Source organism: Aricia agestis, chromosome 18 (assembly GCF_905147365.1).
Source record: "Aricia agestis chromosome 18, ilAriAges1.1, whole genome shotgun sequence".
Taxonomy (NCBI): Eukaryota; Metazoa; Arthropoda; class Insecta; order Lepidoptera; family Lycaenidae; genus Aricia; species Aricia agestis.
Window position 1 is genome coordinate 531589 of NC_056423.1, and position 18182 is coordinate 549770.

Consider the following 18182-nt stretch of genomic DNA (forward strand, 5'->3'; position numbering starts at 1 on the left):
TGCTGCCCTTAGGGAGAGTGCCTAGAATACTAGCCACATTGCCCCGCTGTAAGGTCATATTAAGTATTTAATAAGTATAATATAATAAACGTTTTCTATTCTAATTAAAGACATTTATTAAGCTGATTTTTATGAAGAACAAACATCTAGTATTAAAACAAAATAAGTGTAAAAAAGGTAAAGTTTATTTCAATATAAAATATTCATAATACACTAGGTTTTACAATTTAGAGTTATGGGGTAAAAGAAATTTATTTATAGGAATTTCTTCGTTATTTAATCGGGTTACACCAAGCCGACAGAAATAGTAACGAATTGACATAACCCGACCAAACAACATAGGTCCTATGAATCAGGTTCTCTGATGGCATATAACTAAATTTTATGTTTATCTCTTATAACTCCAGCTGTATCTTCGTTTGGCTGGGCTGGGGGGAGGCGTTTTTGGTGGTGGTTCTGAAAAAAAAATCATACTTTTAAATTAATATTACTAGCTTTTTTTTTATGAAATAAGGGGGCAAACGAGCAAACGGGTCACCTGATGGAAAGCAACTTCCGTCGCCCATGGACACTCGCAGCATCAGAAGAGCTGCAGGTGCGTTGCCGGCCTTTGAAGAGGGAATAGGGTAGGGGATTGGGCCTCCGGTAAACTCACTCACTCGGCGAAACACAGCGCAAGCGCTGTTTCACGCCGGTTTTCTGTGAGAACGTGGTATTTCCCCGGTCGAGCCGACCCATTCGTGCCGAAGCATGGCTCTCCCACGTATGAAACATAGCTAAAAGCCGAGCTTTGTGAGGGCTCGCGTCGTCACACCTTGACTGACTGATGATGACACATCTACATATAAATAAAAATTACTATGATAAAGAACAAATCAATAGACGTGATAGTTTTTCCGTAAAGTGTACCACAAACTGTTGAGGTTGTGGGATATACTGGATAAATGCGTTGTATATTCTATACTTCTTCGAATTTAAACCTCTAAACTGATGAGTAGAGTGATGTTGATAACAAGGAAATGGAGTACCTACTAGAATAGTTTGTTTCGGCAAAATGTTCGGTTACCGTGTAATGAATGAACTTCATGATTCGTGAAAAGAACAACGAACCTTATTGGCATACCTAAACTTGCAAGTACATATAAAATGTCGTATTTTAGTGTACACTATTAAACATGCGCCAATCGATGAAGAGGTTTACAAACAATAAAATAATTTGATATTCTTTGACAAAATGTAGTAAATGATATACTATCTGAGTGATTTTAGTTTGGTAATGTAAAATAAGTAGGAATTTTTATTTATACAATCTTAAATATTTCAAAAAGTATACGACATTTTGCCAAGGAGTATTTGTTGTTTATAATTATTTTCTCTGTCGATTGACGTATGTTTCATAGGTGTACACGAAAATAACTTCAGGTATGCCACGCTCCATACAAAAACGTTCGAACTCTTTTCAACTGTTCAGCATACGAAATACAACCTGCTACAATACAGCGCTACGCGCGTTGCAGTCTTTTCCTTACATTCAATTCTTTCTATGAATGTTTGACTACTTTCTTTGACTTTTTTTTAAGTATGGCATTGTAATATGGGTAAATTAAGTTATAGTAATCTTTCAAAACAAACTCGCTTGTTCAGGCAATAGTTGATATCGCCAGCGTACACATTAATAACTAATAAATTTTAACAAAACTTGTTGAGGCTAAAAATGCCAATGTTACCTAACTAGATAATTACTATGTAGGTACACTTTGACTATCCTTGTAGCAGGATGGTCAAACTGTGATGGTAAAGTATAAACGTAACTTTAACGACGTCGATAGTCGATACGCCAAACGCGGAATAGACATACTGTTATACCAATGAGCTATTCATACTTATATTATCAATTTTATGCGAAAGAGTGTATATTTGTCTGTCTGTCTGTTACCTCTTCACGCTGAAATAGCTGAACCGATTTTGCTATAATGTTATATTCAACCATTGAACGCCAGTTTTTGCGCCGCGAATCGGTACAGTGATAAACACCCAGTAGGAACATTGTTTATGTATGTATTCTTAATTAATCTACTCAAACAAGATCTTCGAATTCGTTGTGGATTTATACAGTAGTTTTTAGAGACCAGAGCGAAGTCTGCAAGCCTCTACTCGGGATCAAACCTGCACCCTCTCGAGTGCGAACCAAAGGTCTACTAGACCACAGGCGTGGTTAATATCTAATCTACTGTAGTTTAATATTTTGAATTACATACCCAGAACATCCTTCTCCGTGAACGCAGTGGGTTCCCCAATCTTGCCCTCGAACAGCACCAGTCCCCGCTTATTATCCTTGATGAAGAACAGGAACGGCCGGTCCACTCTGATCTGGACGCCGTCTTCGATGAGGGGGATGACCACCGCGGAGGAGGCAGCGGCGGCGACGGTGCCCACCTCATCCACGATCATATGGACCTTGAGTAATAGTAATAATGAGTAAGGCAGCTTGTGGCGAGCCGTTATGTAGTAGCGATCCCACATACCCGAGTGAGTCCCAGGGAAGCCCCTGTTCTCCATCTCCGGCTTGCCTTTACCGGCCGACCGGAGTGAACACTGACAGAGAATCAGCCCCTACCTCTGCCTTGCCTTAACCGGCCGGTCAGAGTGGAGTCGCGAGAGCTTCGGCTCGGAGGGAGGATGTGAAGCGTAAGTGGCGAGTGGGCGACGTGATGGGACCCTCTGAGGGTGCAAATGCAAGCCTCGCGTGCACCGTGCGTGAGACCATTTTGAGGGGCCCATTCAAAGAGTTGGCGAGTCACCGTCTGCCAACTTTATGATATAATATGTTACCACTTCGTATCGGCAAATGCCATAGTCCTTCCATAGTCCCAGTTACCCAGTCCACTAGCATCTCACCCCCATAGTCCGGTATAATTTCTAATATCCATTCCCTGCAATAGTTCGACTGGCCGCTGGCTCCTCTTGGGCGTACTCTCATAGTGCAGACAGGGAAAGCCTACATTTAGATCAAAGCTGTGTAACGGGCCTCTACGTGTTGGCTTCGGCCCCACGTATGCCTATCAAAGGTCCGGGCTTTAGTTTCCCGTGAGCAAGGAGCGTCCCGTGCTTTACACAAACATAATAATAATAACTCCCACACCGGTTTCGGTGACGGTGGCCGGTGTCATTGAAACCAGGCATGTTACGCAGGAGTCATTTTATAGTGCCCAAGTGCATGCCTTTTACTCTTATAATAACCCAGTGGGACAGAAAACTCACACGACTATAGCGAGAGATCAGGCGCAGGAGCGACTTTTTACAGGCCTGCATGCTTTTTACATGGATCTTACTTGTCCTATTATCCTAACCAAACTTGGAAATAACATGTTTCCATCGTGGAAATCGAACCCACGACTTCCGAGTCAAGAGCCAAGCTCTGAACCACTGACCTTGTGGATGATGTTGTTGAGCTGCGGTATGCCCGCCTCGTACATGCCGCTGAGGTTGGCGTTGCGGGTGAAGAGAGTCGTTATTCTCATCTGGAAAAGAATCAAAGATGTAAGATCGAAATGCGGGGAGCATAATTAGGGCAGACGTGGATTAGCCAGTAACAGTAACTGTCCCCTAATACATAGCATAGTTTAAGTACGTTTAATCGCATAGAACAGTTATTTTTAACTTTGGTATTCGTTTTCGCGAAATGGGAGATTCCAAAATCACCAATGCCAATAATAAAAAAAAATCTATTTCGTACTTTTTAGGGGGAAGCCAAACGAGCGTAATTTGGGAGTTGTGAGTCGGAGAATTTCGGCTGGCAGAAATTCTGCTGCATTCAGTTTCATACAAAAGTCCTGTTTGATTCACACGAGCGTAATTTTGTGATTCATGATTTGTATGAAAAAATATTTATGCGACCGAAATTCTGCGACTAACTACTCACAAATTACGCTCGTTTGGCTTCTAAATGTACATTTTGGTGGTCGCTTTTCTCCTGGATTTACTTAATGTCTTTGTAATTGACGCGCTTCCATATTATGCTTTTAATATATTGTATGTTATAAAATCTAAATGCAAAGTAACGAGGCAATTATACTGCAGTATATTAATATAAAATTTGAGCTTAATACAACAAGATAAATTTTATGAAATTGACAGACTTGCAGCTTTTTACATGAGCTTCCTTAGACCTATTCATATTATGATATGGTTTATTTAAAATTGGATCGCATCGCCCTGCTACGTAAAAAAGATGTATCATTGAATATTATTAGTGTTAAGTAAAATAAATAAATATAAATAAATAAAATATATTTTTATTCCTTGGCCAATTTCATCACAGTAAATAGAAACATTTCCGGCCTCAGGAGTAAGCGTATGTGTCCTAGTATAAATTAAATTCTGAGGATTCAGTACAAGCCTTCATATCTGAACAGGTGACTGAAATATCAAGATCATGCTGTGAATGACCCACATTTCTGTGACACTGGCAGTTATTATACAATGTACAAAGTAAACTATTGAATAATAATATTAAATCGTATTTTGAATTTTTATCATTATCACCTTCTGCAACGGCTCAATCATGCTCTCGGCGTAGTCGATCGTGAACCGGGGCAGATACAGTCTCACGTCGGCCGGCTCCATCAGGCGGGTGATCTGCGGGATGCTCATGTAGGGCAGGTCCCGGATGAGGGACACCCAGCCGTCGCGCTCGTAGGGCACCAGCAGCAGCATCGAGTAGTTGGGGTCCTGGAACATTTCCCATTAAATGTAATTTTCCATCTTTTTAGTAAAAGAATGGCCCCGTGCGAGTTTCTTACGCCGGTTCTTCTCGCCGGGTTAGTTTCCGAAATGGTGGTAGGCATCTTAGTTTCTACGTTCTTTCTACAACGTTCAAAAAGTGTATTCACTGATTTTGTTAAAATTTGGTATGGAGATGCTTTAAGTCCTGACAAAGGACATAGGATACTTTTTATTCGGGAAAAATGTACGGTTCCCAACTTCCCACGTGAGAAACGAATTTTCGCGCAACGGAGAACAGAGGCGTCATCTAGTCTCGTAAAAAAAACAGTAACGGTCTTACCACAAAGATTAAACATATTGTGTTGATCAGTTGTTTTGAGGCCATTTTGTACTGATTTTTTTTCTAATCAACTGCTCAACAGGTGTTTAAATCTTTTGTAGAAAGACCGTAAATTATTAGAGGGGAACATTTCGTTGAGAGAAACACGTTTCTGTTTTCCTGAGCTTTTTTAAATTAACTTTAACTAATTATACCAAAATCTAATCATAATCATATTTGCATTATACTGAACAAATTAATCGGGGTTTTTACATCGCATCAAGGTCAAATAAATATATAAAAACTAGTATGACCACAATCCGTCTGCTTATCCTTTTACTCGACAATATTATGTATTTCATTCCACATTAATATTTAAATATGGATAACTGTTTTGCTGCACAAATGCGCTGGCTTGTAATGATTTTTCTTGCCACAGTATGACCACAATACAAATATATACAGTAGAGTAAATAGGACGTTTATTTGAAATCAAATTCGTGTAACTCAAAGACGAGTTTATTGCACGTGGAGACATACTACATTGTTCTGCTGTGTAAACTCTGTCTTAAATATTTTAGTACTTAATATGATTTCGGTATCTACCTAAAGTAATCAAATGCGAAAAGATATGGATCAAGCGATGCGAATTGCGATTAAGATCAAATTTATAATTATTAACCGTCTGAATACTAAAAAAGCAGGCAAGGAATCATTTATCTTTTTCACTTAAAAACGTATGTTGAAAAGATCGATAAAATTTTATGAGTAAAGATGTTATTTTTTTCTAAATCCAAGCTCTGCCTGCCTAGCATACGCCAACGAGATATCTACATGTTTTCTCGATGTTTGATGGTTTGTCTCTTCATCTCTATTGACCCTAGCATGACAAACAATTTTTCTCGCGTAGATCTATCATCGAACTAACACATTTTTATAGAGTTTTGTCGAGATAATGTCGAGATTTTGACATTATGAGACGAGTAGTTTTTAATTATCTCGAGAGTGAGATATCTCGTTGGTGTATGCTAGGCAGGCAGAGCATTGATGGGTCTGGCACAGACAACCGTTGGTAAAGTTGCGTTGGGTTGATCGTGCCGGTAACTTCAAGCCTAAGCGGTGAGTGGAGCACCATGGGGTTTTAGTGGGTAGTTCCTCGGAGAGTCCCACATACCCCGGCAGATGTCCCCAATCCGCCGGGGATGCGTAACGCATTTCCCCATGTAAAACAAAAAAAAAAGGCAGAGCAAGGAGTATTATACTTAATATGAATAGAACTTTTTCTAAAAACAGTTTCGTTCATGATATAATTTAAAAAATAACCTAACCATTTAATAACTTGTACCATTTGACTTACAACTAGTTTCTTAATTAAAATTGCAAAAAATGTAATCAAATTCTGGTTTCTTGGGATTAACGCACTACGATTTACGAAGCTACAGATTATGTTATGAGTTAAGGTATTTTTATCGGTTCGTAATTATAGGAATAAAATTTTGATGATGACCCATAGTGCCTATAAAATCAAATGTATGGAATGCCCCATCGTTATTTTCGTTGTAATTTCACGATAAAAAAAGGTAATGGATAAAGTCCGTGGCTAGTTTGAACTTTAACGTGACTTTAAATTTTAAAAGCACGTGAAAAGGAAATAGCCGTGAAGGTAGATAAAAACCAAATACTTAATTGAGATTACTGAAGACCGCATCAAAAAATTCATAAAATTAACAACTCGTTATTCAAACTAACAAAATAAATCAATTAGCAAAAGTTACAAAAAAAAGAAACAGTTCAAATTGGTGGCCTCACTGCTGGAAGCAATGTCTTCCATTCACTAATTTCAATTTAAACCAAAATTAGATGAGACGAGACGACACTTGGCCACTTCACACTTCAGCGCGTACCCCAGACATAGATCAAGAAATCAGAAATCTTGATCTATGTTTGTGGTGCGTACCCTTAACGCCTCTAGTCCACCGACGCTGCGAACTGCGAAATATCTGCGAAACCAATGCGGAGACAGTAAATCGGTTTGCCGCTGTTTCGCAGTTCGCAGCGTCGGTGAACTTTAACTAGAAGCGTAAAGCCATAAAATCTCACCTCATAAGGCAACTCCAAGGCGTGCGCCCTCAGGTTGTCGATATACGCGTAGTTCAGCTCCTCGTGCTGCTCCATCATCGCGACCTTCCGGCACTGATCTTCGATGAAGAAGCAGCCGCCCTTCGTCCACTTGGGGTCGAAGGCGTACCTCCAGGAGCTCTTGAAGTAGAGGGCGTTGGTCAGCATCATGTCGGTAGAGGGTTTGATGAAAGCTGGAAGAAGTGGGAAGGTGATGAGAAAACGCACATTTTAGGTTAATTAGAAATAAAGCAATGTAAATGTCAAAATGGCAATCTACACTACTATTATAAAGAGGAAAGATTTGATTTTTTGTTTGTTTGTTTGTTTGTTTGTTTGAGTCGAATAGGCTCCGAAACTACTGGACCGATTTGAAAAATTCTTTTACCATTGGAATCCTGCATTATTTCTGCTGAACATAGGCTAATTTTTATTTTGGAAAAATATAAGGTTCCGTAAGATATTTGGGATTTTCGGACGCAAGGTTTAAAAAATCAACCAGAAAAGTTACTTATTTTGCGTACGCTGCCTAAACTATAAAAGATAGAGGCATAAAATGTTCTAAGTAATTATAGATCTTTTAAATATCTACAAAAAAATCCGCGACACACTATACCTATCTATGTTGAGTGAGGCACAATAACCATTTTTTTATTAAAAAATCTAGAATTTTTTTTGGACTATATTTAAATGCGTTTATTTAAATCATGCTATTGACCCTTATCAAAATAAATTATTTCATCACTAAGTACAGTTAATGTAGATAATACTCGGTCTTTGAATGATTAAAATTGGACGTTTGGTTTTAATGTTATGGCGAAATTAAAATATTACGATTTCTGCTGCACGTTGCGAATTGGGCGTCAAGGCGCGATGCGCGGGTGTGCGTGCGGTAGGGGAGAGATTTAATTATCAGTGCCACAGACTCGCCCGGAGAGTCCACGTAAATATTACCTCGATCGTGGGAATCGCAGACACAATAGATTTTCAATAGTTATGCGACAGCCGGGTGCTGCTTTATTGATTTGATATAGACTATCGTGCTTCATTATTATAATCCTAATTTCAAAAAAGCTTTAAAAGTTATGACTACGAAAGTAATATTTTTAGAACTTTTTAAAATAAGTTTTGAATGACTATTATTTTTGATTGCTATTATAATTAATTAATTTCTTTAACTATAAATCTCCAATAGCGGCAGCCGGCTGCCAGCATAACAATTGAAGATCTATTGTGTCTGCGATACCCACGATGCCGATGCACGATGGAAGTATTAATGCATATTTTTTAATCCACACTATTTCTGCTGAATATAGGCTATATTTAATGGGAGAAAAAAGGGAACCGTATTAAGTGTTAATAATTGTGTGAAAAATCTACCAAAATATTCCTTCTTGCTTATCCATACTAATATTATAAATGCGAAAGTATCTCTGTCTGTCTGTCTGTCTGTCTGTCTTGCTTTCACGCCAAAACTACTGAACCGATTGCAATGAAATTTTGTATACAGTTATTCTAGAGTCTGAGAAAGGACATAGGCTATATTTTGATGTGGGAAAATATCTTATTTCCATGAAAATTTCGATGAAAATGAATTCGCATTGCGCGTGGCCAGCGCTCATCCCGGGGGTCCTGGGTTCGAGTCCCGCAGGCGGAACAAAAAGTTTTCAATGTTCCTGGGTCTTGGATGTGTATTAAAATAAAATTTCAAAAATCTTAAACATATTTTATGTATAATATTATAAAAAATCCAGAAATATATCGATGGAATGAACATTTTAGTTCTAATACGATTCAACAGATGGCGTTTTATTTTTTACTTTATTGTAACATAGAACTAATCATACTTATTAGTTAGTATGTTTTTGTTTATAGTTTTTAATACGTTAGAATATTATGTTTAATAATATTATCACTTGGTATAATAACAATCAATCTATCTTATCTTATGTAGAACTCCTACTGCATTTCTAATCCAGTATGGATTAGAAATCCATACTAATATTATAAATGCGAAAGTATCTCTGTCTGTCTGTCTGTCTGTCTGTCTGTCTTGCTTTCACGCCAAAACTACTGAACCGATTGCAATGAAATTTTGTATACAGTTATTCTAGAGTCTGAGAAAGGACATAGGCTACATTTTGATGTGGGAAAATATCTTATTTCCATGAAAATATCGATGAAAATGAATTCGCATTGCGCGTGGCCAGCGCTCATCCCGGGGGTCCTGGGTTCGAGTCCCGCAGGCGGAACAAAAAGTTTTCAATGTTCCTGGGTCTTGGATGTGTATTAAAATAAAATTTCAAAAATCTTAAACATATTTTATGTATAATACTAGCTGTTGCCCGCGACTTCGTCCGCGTGGACTTTAGTTTATAGCGCGCGGTGTCAACAAAATTTGTGTCAAATTTAAAAACTTTTTAATACCCTGGTAAGTGCTTCCGGTGTAGCGCGGCCCTTAATTAATCAAAATACCCAAAAACAGCTATGCAGTGTGCACATAATCTATACTAATATTATAAATGCGAAAGTATCTCTGTCTGTCTGTCTGTCTGTCAGTCTCGCTTTCACGCCAAACGCCAAAAGTATCTCTGTCTGTCTGTCTGTCTGTCTGTCAGTCTCGCTTTCACGCCAAACGCCAAAACTTCCGAACCGATTGTAATGAAATTTTGTATACAGATAGTCTAAAGCCTGAGAAAGGACATAGGCTACTTTTTTACTGGAAAAAAGGGTTGTAAGGGGGTGAAAATGCGTAAATTTGTTCAAATTAAGTTAGTTCCAACAATTCATAATAGATGGCGCCGTGCGTCTTCTACATCGCGCTGACGCTTGCTCAAAAGTCTTTCTATAAGACGTGGTATCATCTTTTTAAGTTTTGATTTTTTTCGATTGTTATATCTATTCTACGGTATTAAATAACTCAGTACTTTATCTGTAGTGACGTAACCTTAAATCTATCAATGATAAATAGTTTATGGGTAAAGTTGTGTAATTGGAGGGCTAAATAAGCTTTAAAATTTGGCATAAAGTATAAAGTTTAATATAAAAAAATGAAATACTTATTGTGTGCACACTGCACAGCTGTATTGATTTAAGGGGTACCAGGGTTTTTTTATAAAAGCTTTTGACACCAATTTTGTTGACATCGCGCGCTATAAACTGAAGTCCACGCGGACGAAGTCGCGGGCAACAGCTATGATTTATAAATGTGGAATCAAGTCATAGGCAATTTACTTTCATTGTGATACGCATGATAAGCGCTGTTATATGTAATTTGTGATTATAAATATGTGTAGAAATATGTGTGGAAGCCTCAAACGACAATCTTCGGACCATGTGTGGTTATGAAGCTAGGCCGAAGCCTGTACTGTCTTAGTTTTGAGTAGATGCCAAACAAAACTTTCAGAATTAAGACGCTACCTGGTCCATTAAACTATAGGCACAAAACCAGTTACATTTTGATATTCACGCGTTATAAGTTTCTAAACATACCATGCCGAATACGCGGCGGAAGTTCGGCGAGATTACGCCTGCAATGTATTTTAAAATTACATCGCGTTACGCTTTGTAAAGCCGAACTTCTGTCGAGCGTAAGTTCGGCAGCGATTCGGCGGTAATGTTTTTTTTCGGCGTCAATTCGGCGGCTTTTGACTTTTGAGACACTGAATACTGGGACAATGTTACGCAACTGAATTTCCGTCGCGTAATTTCGGCTCCGTGTATCATATCAGCCGAATACGTCGAAATGTAATATCAGCCACGAAACTTCGGCCGCGTATCTTCGGCATGGTGTGTTTAGATAGACCAAGTTCTATCACTACGTGGTTTGGATATTGTAAGGATGACTTTACCGGGCTCCACGATATTGTCGATCAGGCCGCTCGTGTGATTCTTCACCCACTTGTTGATGAAGTCCGAAGTTGGGATGGGGTCTGTGAAGTCCACCTTCCCCACGTCAGCGTAGTAGACCTTCCGAAGCATCAACTCATACTCTTTCCGCAGGGTTAGCTTGTTGGAGATGAACACCGCGTTGGCATTGTGAAGAAGTACTCCGGAAGTGTTTACCTGAAAGGTAAGATTTGATAAGTATACCTGGAAGGTGAGGTTTCGTATGTTTTGGTATACCTGGAAGACAAGGTGTGGTATGTTTTGGTATACCTGGAAGACAAGGTGTGGTATGTTTTGGTATACCTGGAAGACAAGGTGTGGTATGTTTTGGTATACCTGGAAGACAAGGTGTGGTATGTTTTGGTATACCTGGAAGAAAAGGTGTGGTATGTTTTGGTATACCTGGAAGACAAGGTGTGGTATGTTTTGGTATACCTGGAAGAAAAGGTGTGGTATGTTTTGGTATACCTGGAAGACAAGGTGTGGTATGTTTTGGTATACCTGGAAGACAAGGTGTGGTATGTTTTGGTATACCTGGAAGACAAGGTGTGGTATGTTTTGGTATACCTGGAAGACAAGGTGTGGTATGTTTTGGTATACCTGGAAGACAAGGTGTGGTATGTTTTGGTATACCTGGAAGAAAAGGTGTGGTATGTTTTGGTATACCTGGAAGACAAGGTGTGGTATGTTTTGGTATACCTGGAAGAAAAGGTGTGGTATGTTTTGGTATACCTGGAAGACAAGGTGTGGTATGTTTTGGTATACCTGGAAGACAAGGTGTGGTATGTTTTGGTATACCTGGAAGACAAGGTGTGGTATGTTTTGGTATACCTGGAAGACAAGGTGTGGTATGTTTTGGTATACCTGGAAGACAAGGTGTGGTATGTTTTGGTATACCTGGAAGACAAGGTGTGGTATGTTTTGGTATACCTGGAAGACATGGTGTGGTATGTTTTGGTATACCTGGAAGACAAGGTGTGGTATGTTTTGGTATAAGGTGGAAGGTAATTTTTGGTAAGTTTGGTATGCCTAGAAGGTAGGTTTGGTGTTGGATGTGAAGGTCTACAGCGAGAGGCGAAGGCAGCTCTGCAATTTGCGATTCCGCTAAGTAAATGGATGTATGAAAAATTTGATTAAACAATATTAGTTCTGATCTTGAGCAGTTGCTCAATATTTTTTTTAGTATGTAAATGAAAATATGTATACAATGCGTAATCTAAACTAACAACTTAATCATCACCTCATAATTTTACCCAGTATTTTTCGGGATAAAGGCAGTATGCTAAGACCATATTATTATCTAGCAAGTTTAAACTTTTCTGTTGTAGATTTTGTACAAATTCATTGCACCCATCCCAAAATTACACACTTACTTTTATATATTAAGAATAGCTTACGTTTAACGCATTCAAGTAATGATACAGCTGTTCCCTAAAGTCGTTCTTGTTGGGGGACAGTCTCAGAGCACTTCTGATCTCGTTGGCCGTCGCTCCGCCCGAGCCTTCGAGCACCATCGCCAGCAGCGACTTGATGCTGGCCGGAGACAACATGACGTTGCCGGTCTTGTCTTCCGCCGCGTACCGGAGGAGGTCGGTATCGAAGAAGTTGAGACGGTGGACCTCGGTGGCATGGTGACAGTCCAGCTGGTGGAAGCACGCCAAGATGGCGACTGCAATGGTGGTTTTGGATTATTATTGGGTAGCTTTAATTTACTCGTGTAAATTAAAAGAGGTTAACCTAGAGTTTAATACAAGGTGTAACAAAACTAAGTGATGATACTTGAGGGTGTGTTCTTCTTCCTTGTAGAGAGTTCACTGTGAAAGGGGCAGCGCTGAAATACCAATTATTTTTTTTCACTTTCGTATGCGGAGCGGAACGGTTGCCTAGGGCGCTTGCCTATACAAAAGTGAAAAAAATGGTATTTTAGCGCTTTTTTTTCACAGTGAACTCTCTACAAGGAACACGTACACATCCTAAAGTATAATGCACGCGCATAAATAGACCAATTAAGAAAAAGCGTCATGGTCAAAGGGAAAAATGCTCACCCAAAAAGTGGCGGGGCGCGTCTTCGTGGATTACACGGACTATAACGCCAGTAAAGTACATCTAGTTAGTTAAATTATAGGCACCAAAGAGCATACGATTGAACTTTGATGCAGAATTACGTCTTATTAAAATATGACGAATTTATTATAATCCCATTCAAAATAGGCATTAACAGACAATATAAGAACCATATTTACTTGTTTGCAGTCCAAAATTTAACACCTGCTAAAACAAACTTAACTAATGTCCTACTTTAATTTTCTTTACAAACAACTCTTAACTGTGCTGTAAGCCATAATCGTCCATGTTGTTAAAAGTGTTACACAGAGGTAATGAAAATGAAAATAACAAAGCAGGAATACGGAAACCATATTAAAATGTAAATTGGGAAAACACGTCAGCTAGCTAGTCTAACTAGTGCATTGGAAATGACGTGAGGGCCTTTCCATATTCAAATGTTCCTTTTATGTGCCTTTTAAAACGTATCCTATATGTTTTATTCCTTAATGAAAGGAAACCATAATGACAACATATGAATAATAAATTTTAAACTATATAAATAAAAATCTCTCCACGCTTAATTCTTAAATCACTCATCCGATTCTAGTTGTGACTTGTGATATATTTTGATCATCGAGTCCCCGCATGCCGCAAAAAATTGTTCGATTACTGTGCGGTACACGAACTTCTATACAACAAGGTTAAGTAAACAATACAATATATTATACATTTGTAGTTGTTTATATCTGATTATTGTCTAATTCTAGATGATTTTGTCCTCGACTTTGACTTCGCGTAGAAAGGCTATAATACTACGGAAACCCATTTTTAAAAGCTTTTATTTAACTTATACGTAACGTAAGTATGTATGTTCGGGTGAAATTTTGGAACTCAATTTTGAAGTAGATATCTTTAACCGATTGAGCTGAAATTTTGTAAACATGTTTAGATTGGATGACAATGCACGTTATTGTATGCGACATCACTCTAAATCCAATATGGCCGACCATCCAAGATGGCGAAATAGTGATTTTCTATGTAGTCCTACAATATGAATATTAAATGAAAGGGCTTTTTGAAAGTAACTCGAAACCTAATGTAATGTCATTCTACATCCAATATGGCGGCTCATCCAAGATAGGGGAATAGTTATTTTTAATGCACTTCTGCAATATGGGTATCAAATGAAAAGGCTCTTTGAGAGCTACTCGGAAACGAATTTAATGTCATTCTACATCCAATATGGCGGCTCATCCTAGATAGGGGAATAGTTATTTTTAATGCATTTTTGCAATATGGGTATCAAATGAAAGGGCTTATTGAGAGTAACTCGGAAGCGAATTTAATGCCATTCTACATCCAATATGGCGACTCATCCAAGATAGGGCAATAGTTGTTTTTAAAGCACTTCTGCAATATAGATATCAAATAAAAGGGCTCATTGAGAGTAAATTGAAAAGTAATAGACTCAAGTCGTGTCGTGTCGTGTCGTGACGTGTCGTGACGTGTCGTGTCGTGTCATGTTGTGTCGCGACATGTCGTGTCTTGTAGTGTCGTGTCGTGACGTGTCGAGTCGTGTTGTGTCGTGTCGTGTCGTGTTGTTCGTGTCGTGTCTTGTTATGTCAAATCAAAACCAGCCGGGCATTAGAAAATGCCTGGTTGAATCCGGTCATTGTCATGTTAACTGATATTAAATTTTTTAGTCGTAACATTAAGTACGATTTCTTAAAGACTTAAATTAAGTTAATCAGATTTTCACAAATTATTGAAACAAAACAAACTAAGTAAGTACAATCAAGCAGACTTAAGAAATCTAGTCAGAGATTTAACTAAAAAACAAAAAATAAATTATAAGCAAAAAACTTTTTGAAAAAAAGCTTTTATTTAAATACTTAAAAATAAGAAAATAAATTTCCCCTTAAAAATTCTAACTATTAAGTTATAACCTCAATATATTATACAATTTGCATTATAATAAAAGCTTGTCGCGAGACTTAACAATCAGTCAATATTTAATTACTTTAATAAAATAAAAAAATATAATATCAGTTTACTCAGTTATATTGGCACTTACTAGTTTATTATTTACAAATCACGCGACAAGCTTTTATTATCATGCAAATTGTATAATATATTGAGGTTATAACTTAATAATTAGAATTTTTAAGGGGTTTATTTTCTTCTTTTTAGAGTATTTAAATAATAGCTTTTTTCAAAAAGTTTTTTGCTTATAATTTATATCAATGTATCTAAGAGATTTTGAGTTTGCAATTTCATAGGATAGATCACAGAACAGACTATAGGAGTTCGGACAGAAGACTAACATTTCCACAGTTATAAATAACTTTAAATAAGGTCAAAAACGCAAATAAGGTGCTGTGCTTATAACTTATAACTCGTCCTTTATCTACTGTTTATATTGAGTTCTGAGTTATTGAGGACTCACGATGTGAGTTCTGTGCTTTCATTTAGTTACTCATAAACAAGATATTTTATCAAATTAGACTTATCAGAACTCCTATTATCCTATTTTTTTTTTACTTCTATAGTTTTAAAATTGACCTAAAAAAATTCAAACGTCCAGTATATTAATGAAATTGTCGATCTATTGGCGTGTCAAATAACCGTAATTTGTAAATACTAGGGAGATACTGAATGTATGCTTGAATTTAAATAAATTGGTATTACTTTGGAAACTGATATCATGAATATAACAAATAAAAATAAAAAATTAATAACTATGAAAGAAACGTTTATATCCTGAAGATTATTACTGTACTTTTTATTATCATTTTGTAGCTTTCAAATTATGAGTTAATAATACTCTAAAAACGGTAAATTACGGCACCTCCGTAGGGGGAACGCCTTAAGAGGATACACCAAGGGCGAGAGAAATTGAAAATAGGTATTTGAAAATGTATTGCTGTCTCACCAATCTCAAGTCTCCCACCACAGAGCGCGATAGGACAACACGACAAAAGTTCTAATAAAAGAACAGAAAATCTTCGATTCGTTGTCCGCTGATTCCTTCTCCAAAACTTAACCGATTTAAGTACTTTTTTCATTAAGAATTAAAGCAAAGCTTGAGCTGTGTTCCTATGTTTTAAATTTTTTGTATATTTTAGCCAGTTTTGTTTTCTGGGTGTTTGAACACAGAGGAAAATCTGGACATTTTTTTGGGTTTTTGGACGTTCTTATCTTTTTTAATAATAAAATTATGAAAAAAAAGAAAACATAGGGACATGCTAATAGTGGCCATAGATATTCAGGAAAAAAATCATAACTATATCGGCATTATCCAGGGAGGAAACAGGGGACAACGTTTGTATGGAAAAACGACGGTGGGGACTCCTCTTAAGGCGACGCCTTGATAATAATTTGGCTGTAGCGATATCGATTTTTCTCAGCAATGACTAAAGCTAAGAAATTAGACTTCATTGTCAGTATTCATCATACGAGTATTGTCTTTGTCTTTGAATTAGGTACCCATAGCATAACACGATTGGTCAACTTTTATAACACAGAATAATCAAACAAAAAGACCTCTGTAGAAAAAGGGATTCCTATTTTGCCAACAGAGGAGAGTGATTTAAGCTTTCAAAATTTTTGTACATAGATTAGTTCAAGCATACACTTTAATTTGCCCATAGCTTATATGAAATGTATTTATGGTTTTTTAAATAACGCGACAAAAACCATTTTGTCGCTTACGCCCTTTCCATTTTTTGCCGTTCCATTGCTTGTTTTCTATGAAAAGCCGGGCCGGCCTCTCATAGAAAACAAGCAATCTAAAACATATCCAACACGGTTTTTTACTTTATTTAACGCGGCGTCACCTTAATAATAAGTATTATAAAATATGCAAAAGTGAGTCTGTTCTCTGTCCGTCTGTTACAACTTACAGCTCTTCATGATTAAACGGCTGAACTGATTTAGATGTTCGGTATTGTGAGTCACTTTGAGAGGCAGGAAAAACATAGGATAGTTCTTGTTGTAAGAAAAAATATTGTTGTTGATTCATCTTACTAGCAAATAAGTGAGGCACCAATAAAATTGGTACAGCCATTCATTAGTCGTTACACACGACGCATATGGGCTGAGTCGGATCAAAACACCTTAAATTACTCAACCTTTTTTATATGGGCCACAAAATTGTTTAGGTCTAGTTGTCGACCGCAACCAAAATTTTTAAGAGTTAAAAATTGCGTTATTCAAAATGAGCAAGTTGAATCGGTAAAATTTCACGACTTTAACGAAGAGTGAAGATTGCTCTATTTTGCGTAAATTTCAAAATGGTTTAACTTCGCGCGGGCCACTGATAAAGTCCCGGCGGACCGCAGGTTGAGTATAGCTGGATTAAAACTACGGCCTAACAAAAATCTGTAATTTACATAAAAATAAAACATCCAGCGTCCCACGAGACTAATATACAAACATTAAATACACAATTATATATATTTATATATATTTTCCTTGAATAACATGTTCTGCTACAAAAAGCGAGGTGATCAAATGATGTATCAAATTATAGTGTAGCTTCTATTTTCTCAGATTGAGGTAAAGTTATAATTATCTTATTTGCCTTGGTTTTATAATAGTGTTAGTTTAAAAGGATTTTTATTTTAGGGTTAAAAAAATCAATTCGAACGGGAAATTGAAAAAAAATTACGCCCGCACCACCGCTGCATAATTCGTTTGTCGGGAACCATACATTTTCCCGGGATAAAAAGAATTGTATGTTCCCGGGACTTAAAGTATTTCCATACCAAGTTTCAGCAAAATTGGTTAAGCGGTTTGGGCGTCGAGAGGTAAGAGATAGACAGACGCACTTTCGCATTTATAATATCTAATATTAGTTAAAATACTATTAGGAATACTTTTGAAATGTTTGTCAAAATATAAATTAATCTAAAATTTCGTATGGACTGCCACAAGGTTCCAATTCGGGACCACTTTTATTGAAATTTTTTTTTTTCAAGAGTATTTAATATTATGTGATAAGTAGGTACTTATTGCACAATAATGACTTTGCTGTGAAAAAAACAATTGTTCAGAATAGTTTCCGAGAAAAATTGTACCGGTGGAC

At 37.3% G+C, this 18182-nt stretch overlaps 1 protein-coding gene across 1 annotated transcript in view; it reads right to left on the reverse strand.

Moving 5' to 3' along the window:
- Positions 1–212: 212 nt before the first annotated feature.
- LOC121736174 overlaps positions 213–18182 on the reverse strand; it is a 31156-nt gene continuing 13186 nt past the window's right edge. The window contains exons 10-16 of the mRNA XM_042127261.1: positions 12448–12719; positions 11014–11227; positions 7145–7356; positions 4546–4731; positions 3432–3521; positions 2259–2457; positions 213–456 (exon numbers count right to left, since the gene is read on the reverse strand). Coding sequence (XP_041983195.1) covers positions 389–456; positions 2259–2457; positions 3432–3521; positions 4546–4731; positions 7145–7356; positions 11014–11227; positions 12448–12719 — 1241 coding nt within the window. The 3' untranslated portion in view covers positions 213–388. The remainder of the gene's footprint in view (positions 457–2258; positions 2458–3431; positions 3522–4545; positions 4732–7144; positions 7357–11013; positions 11228–12447; positions 12720–18182) is intronic.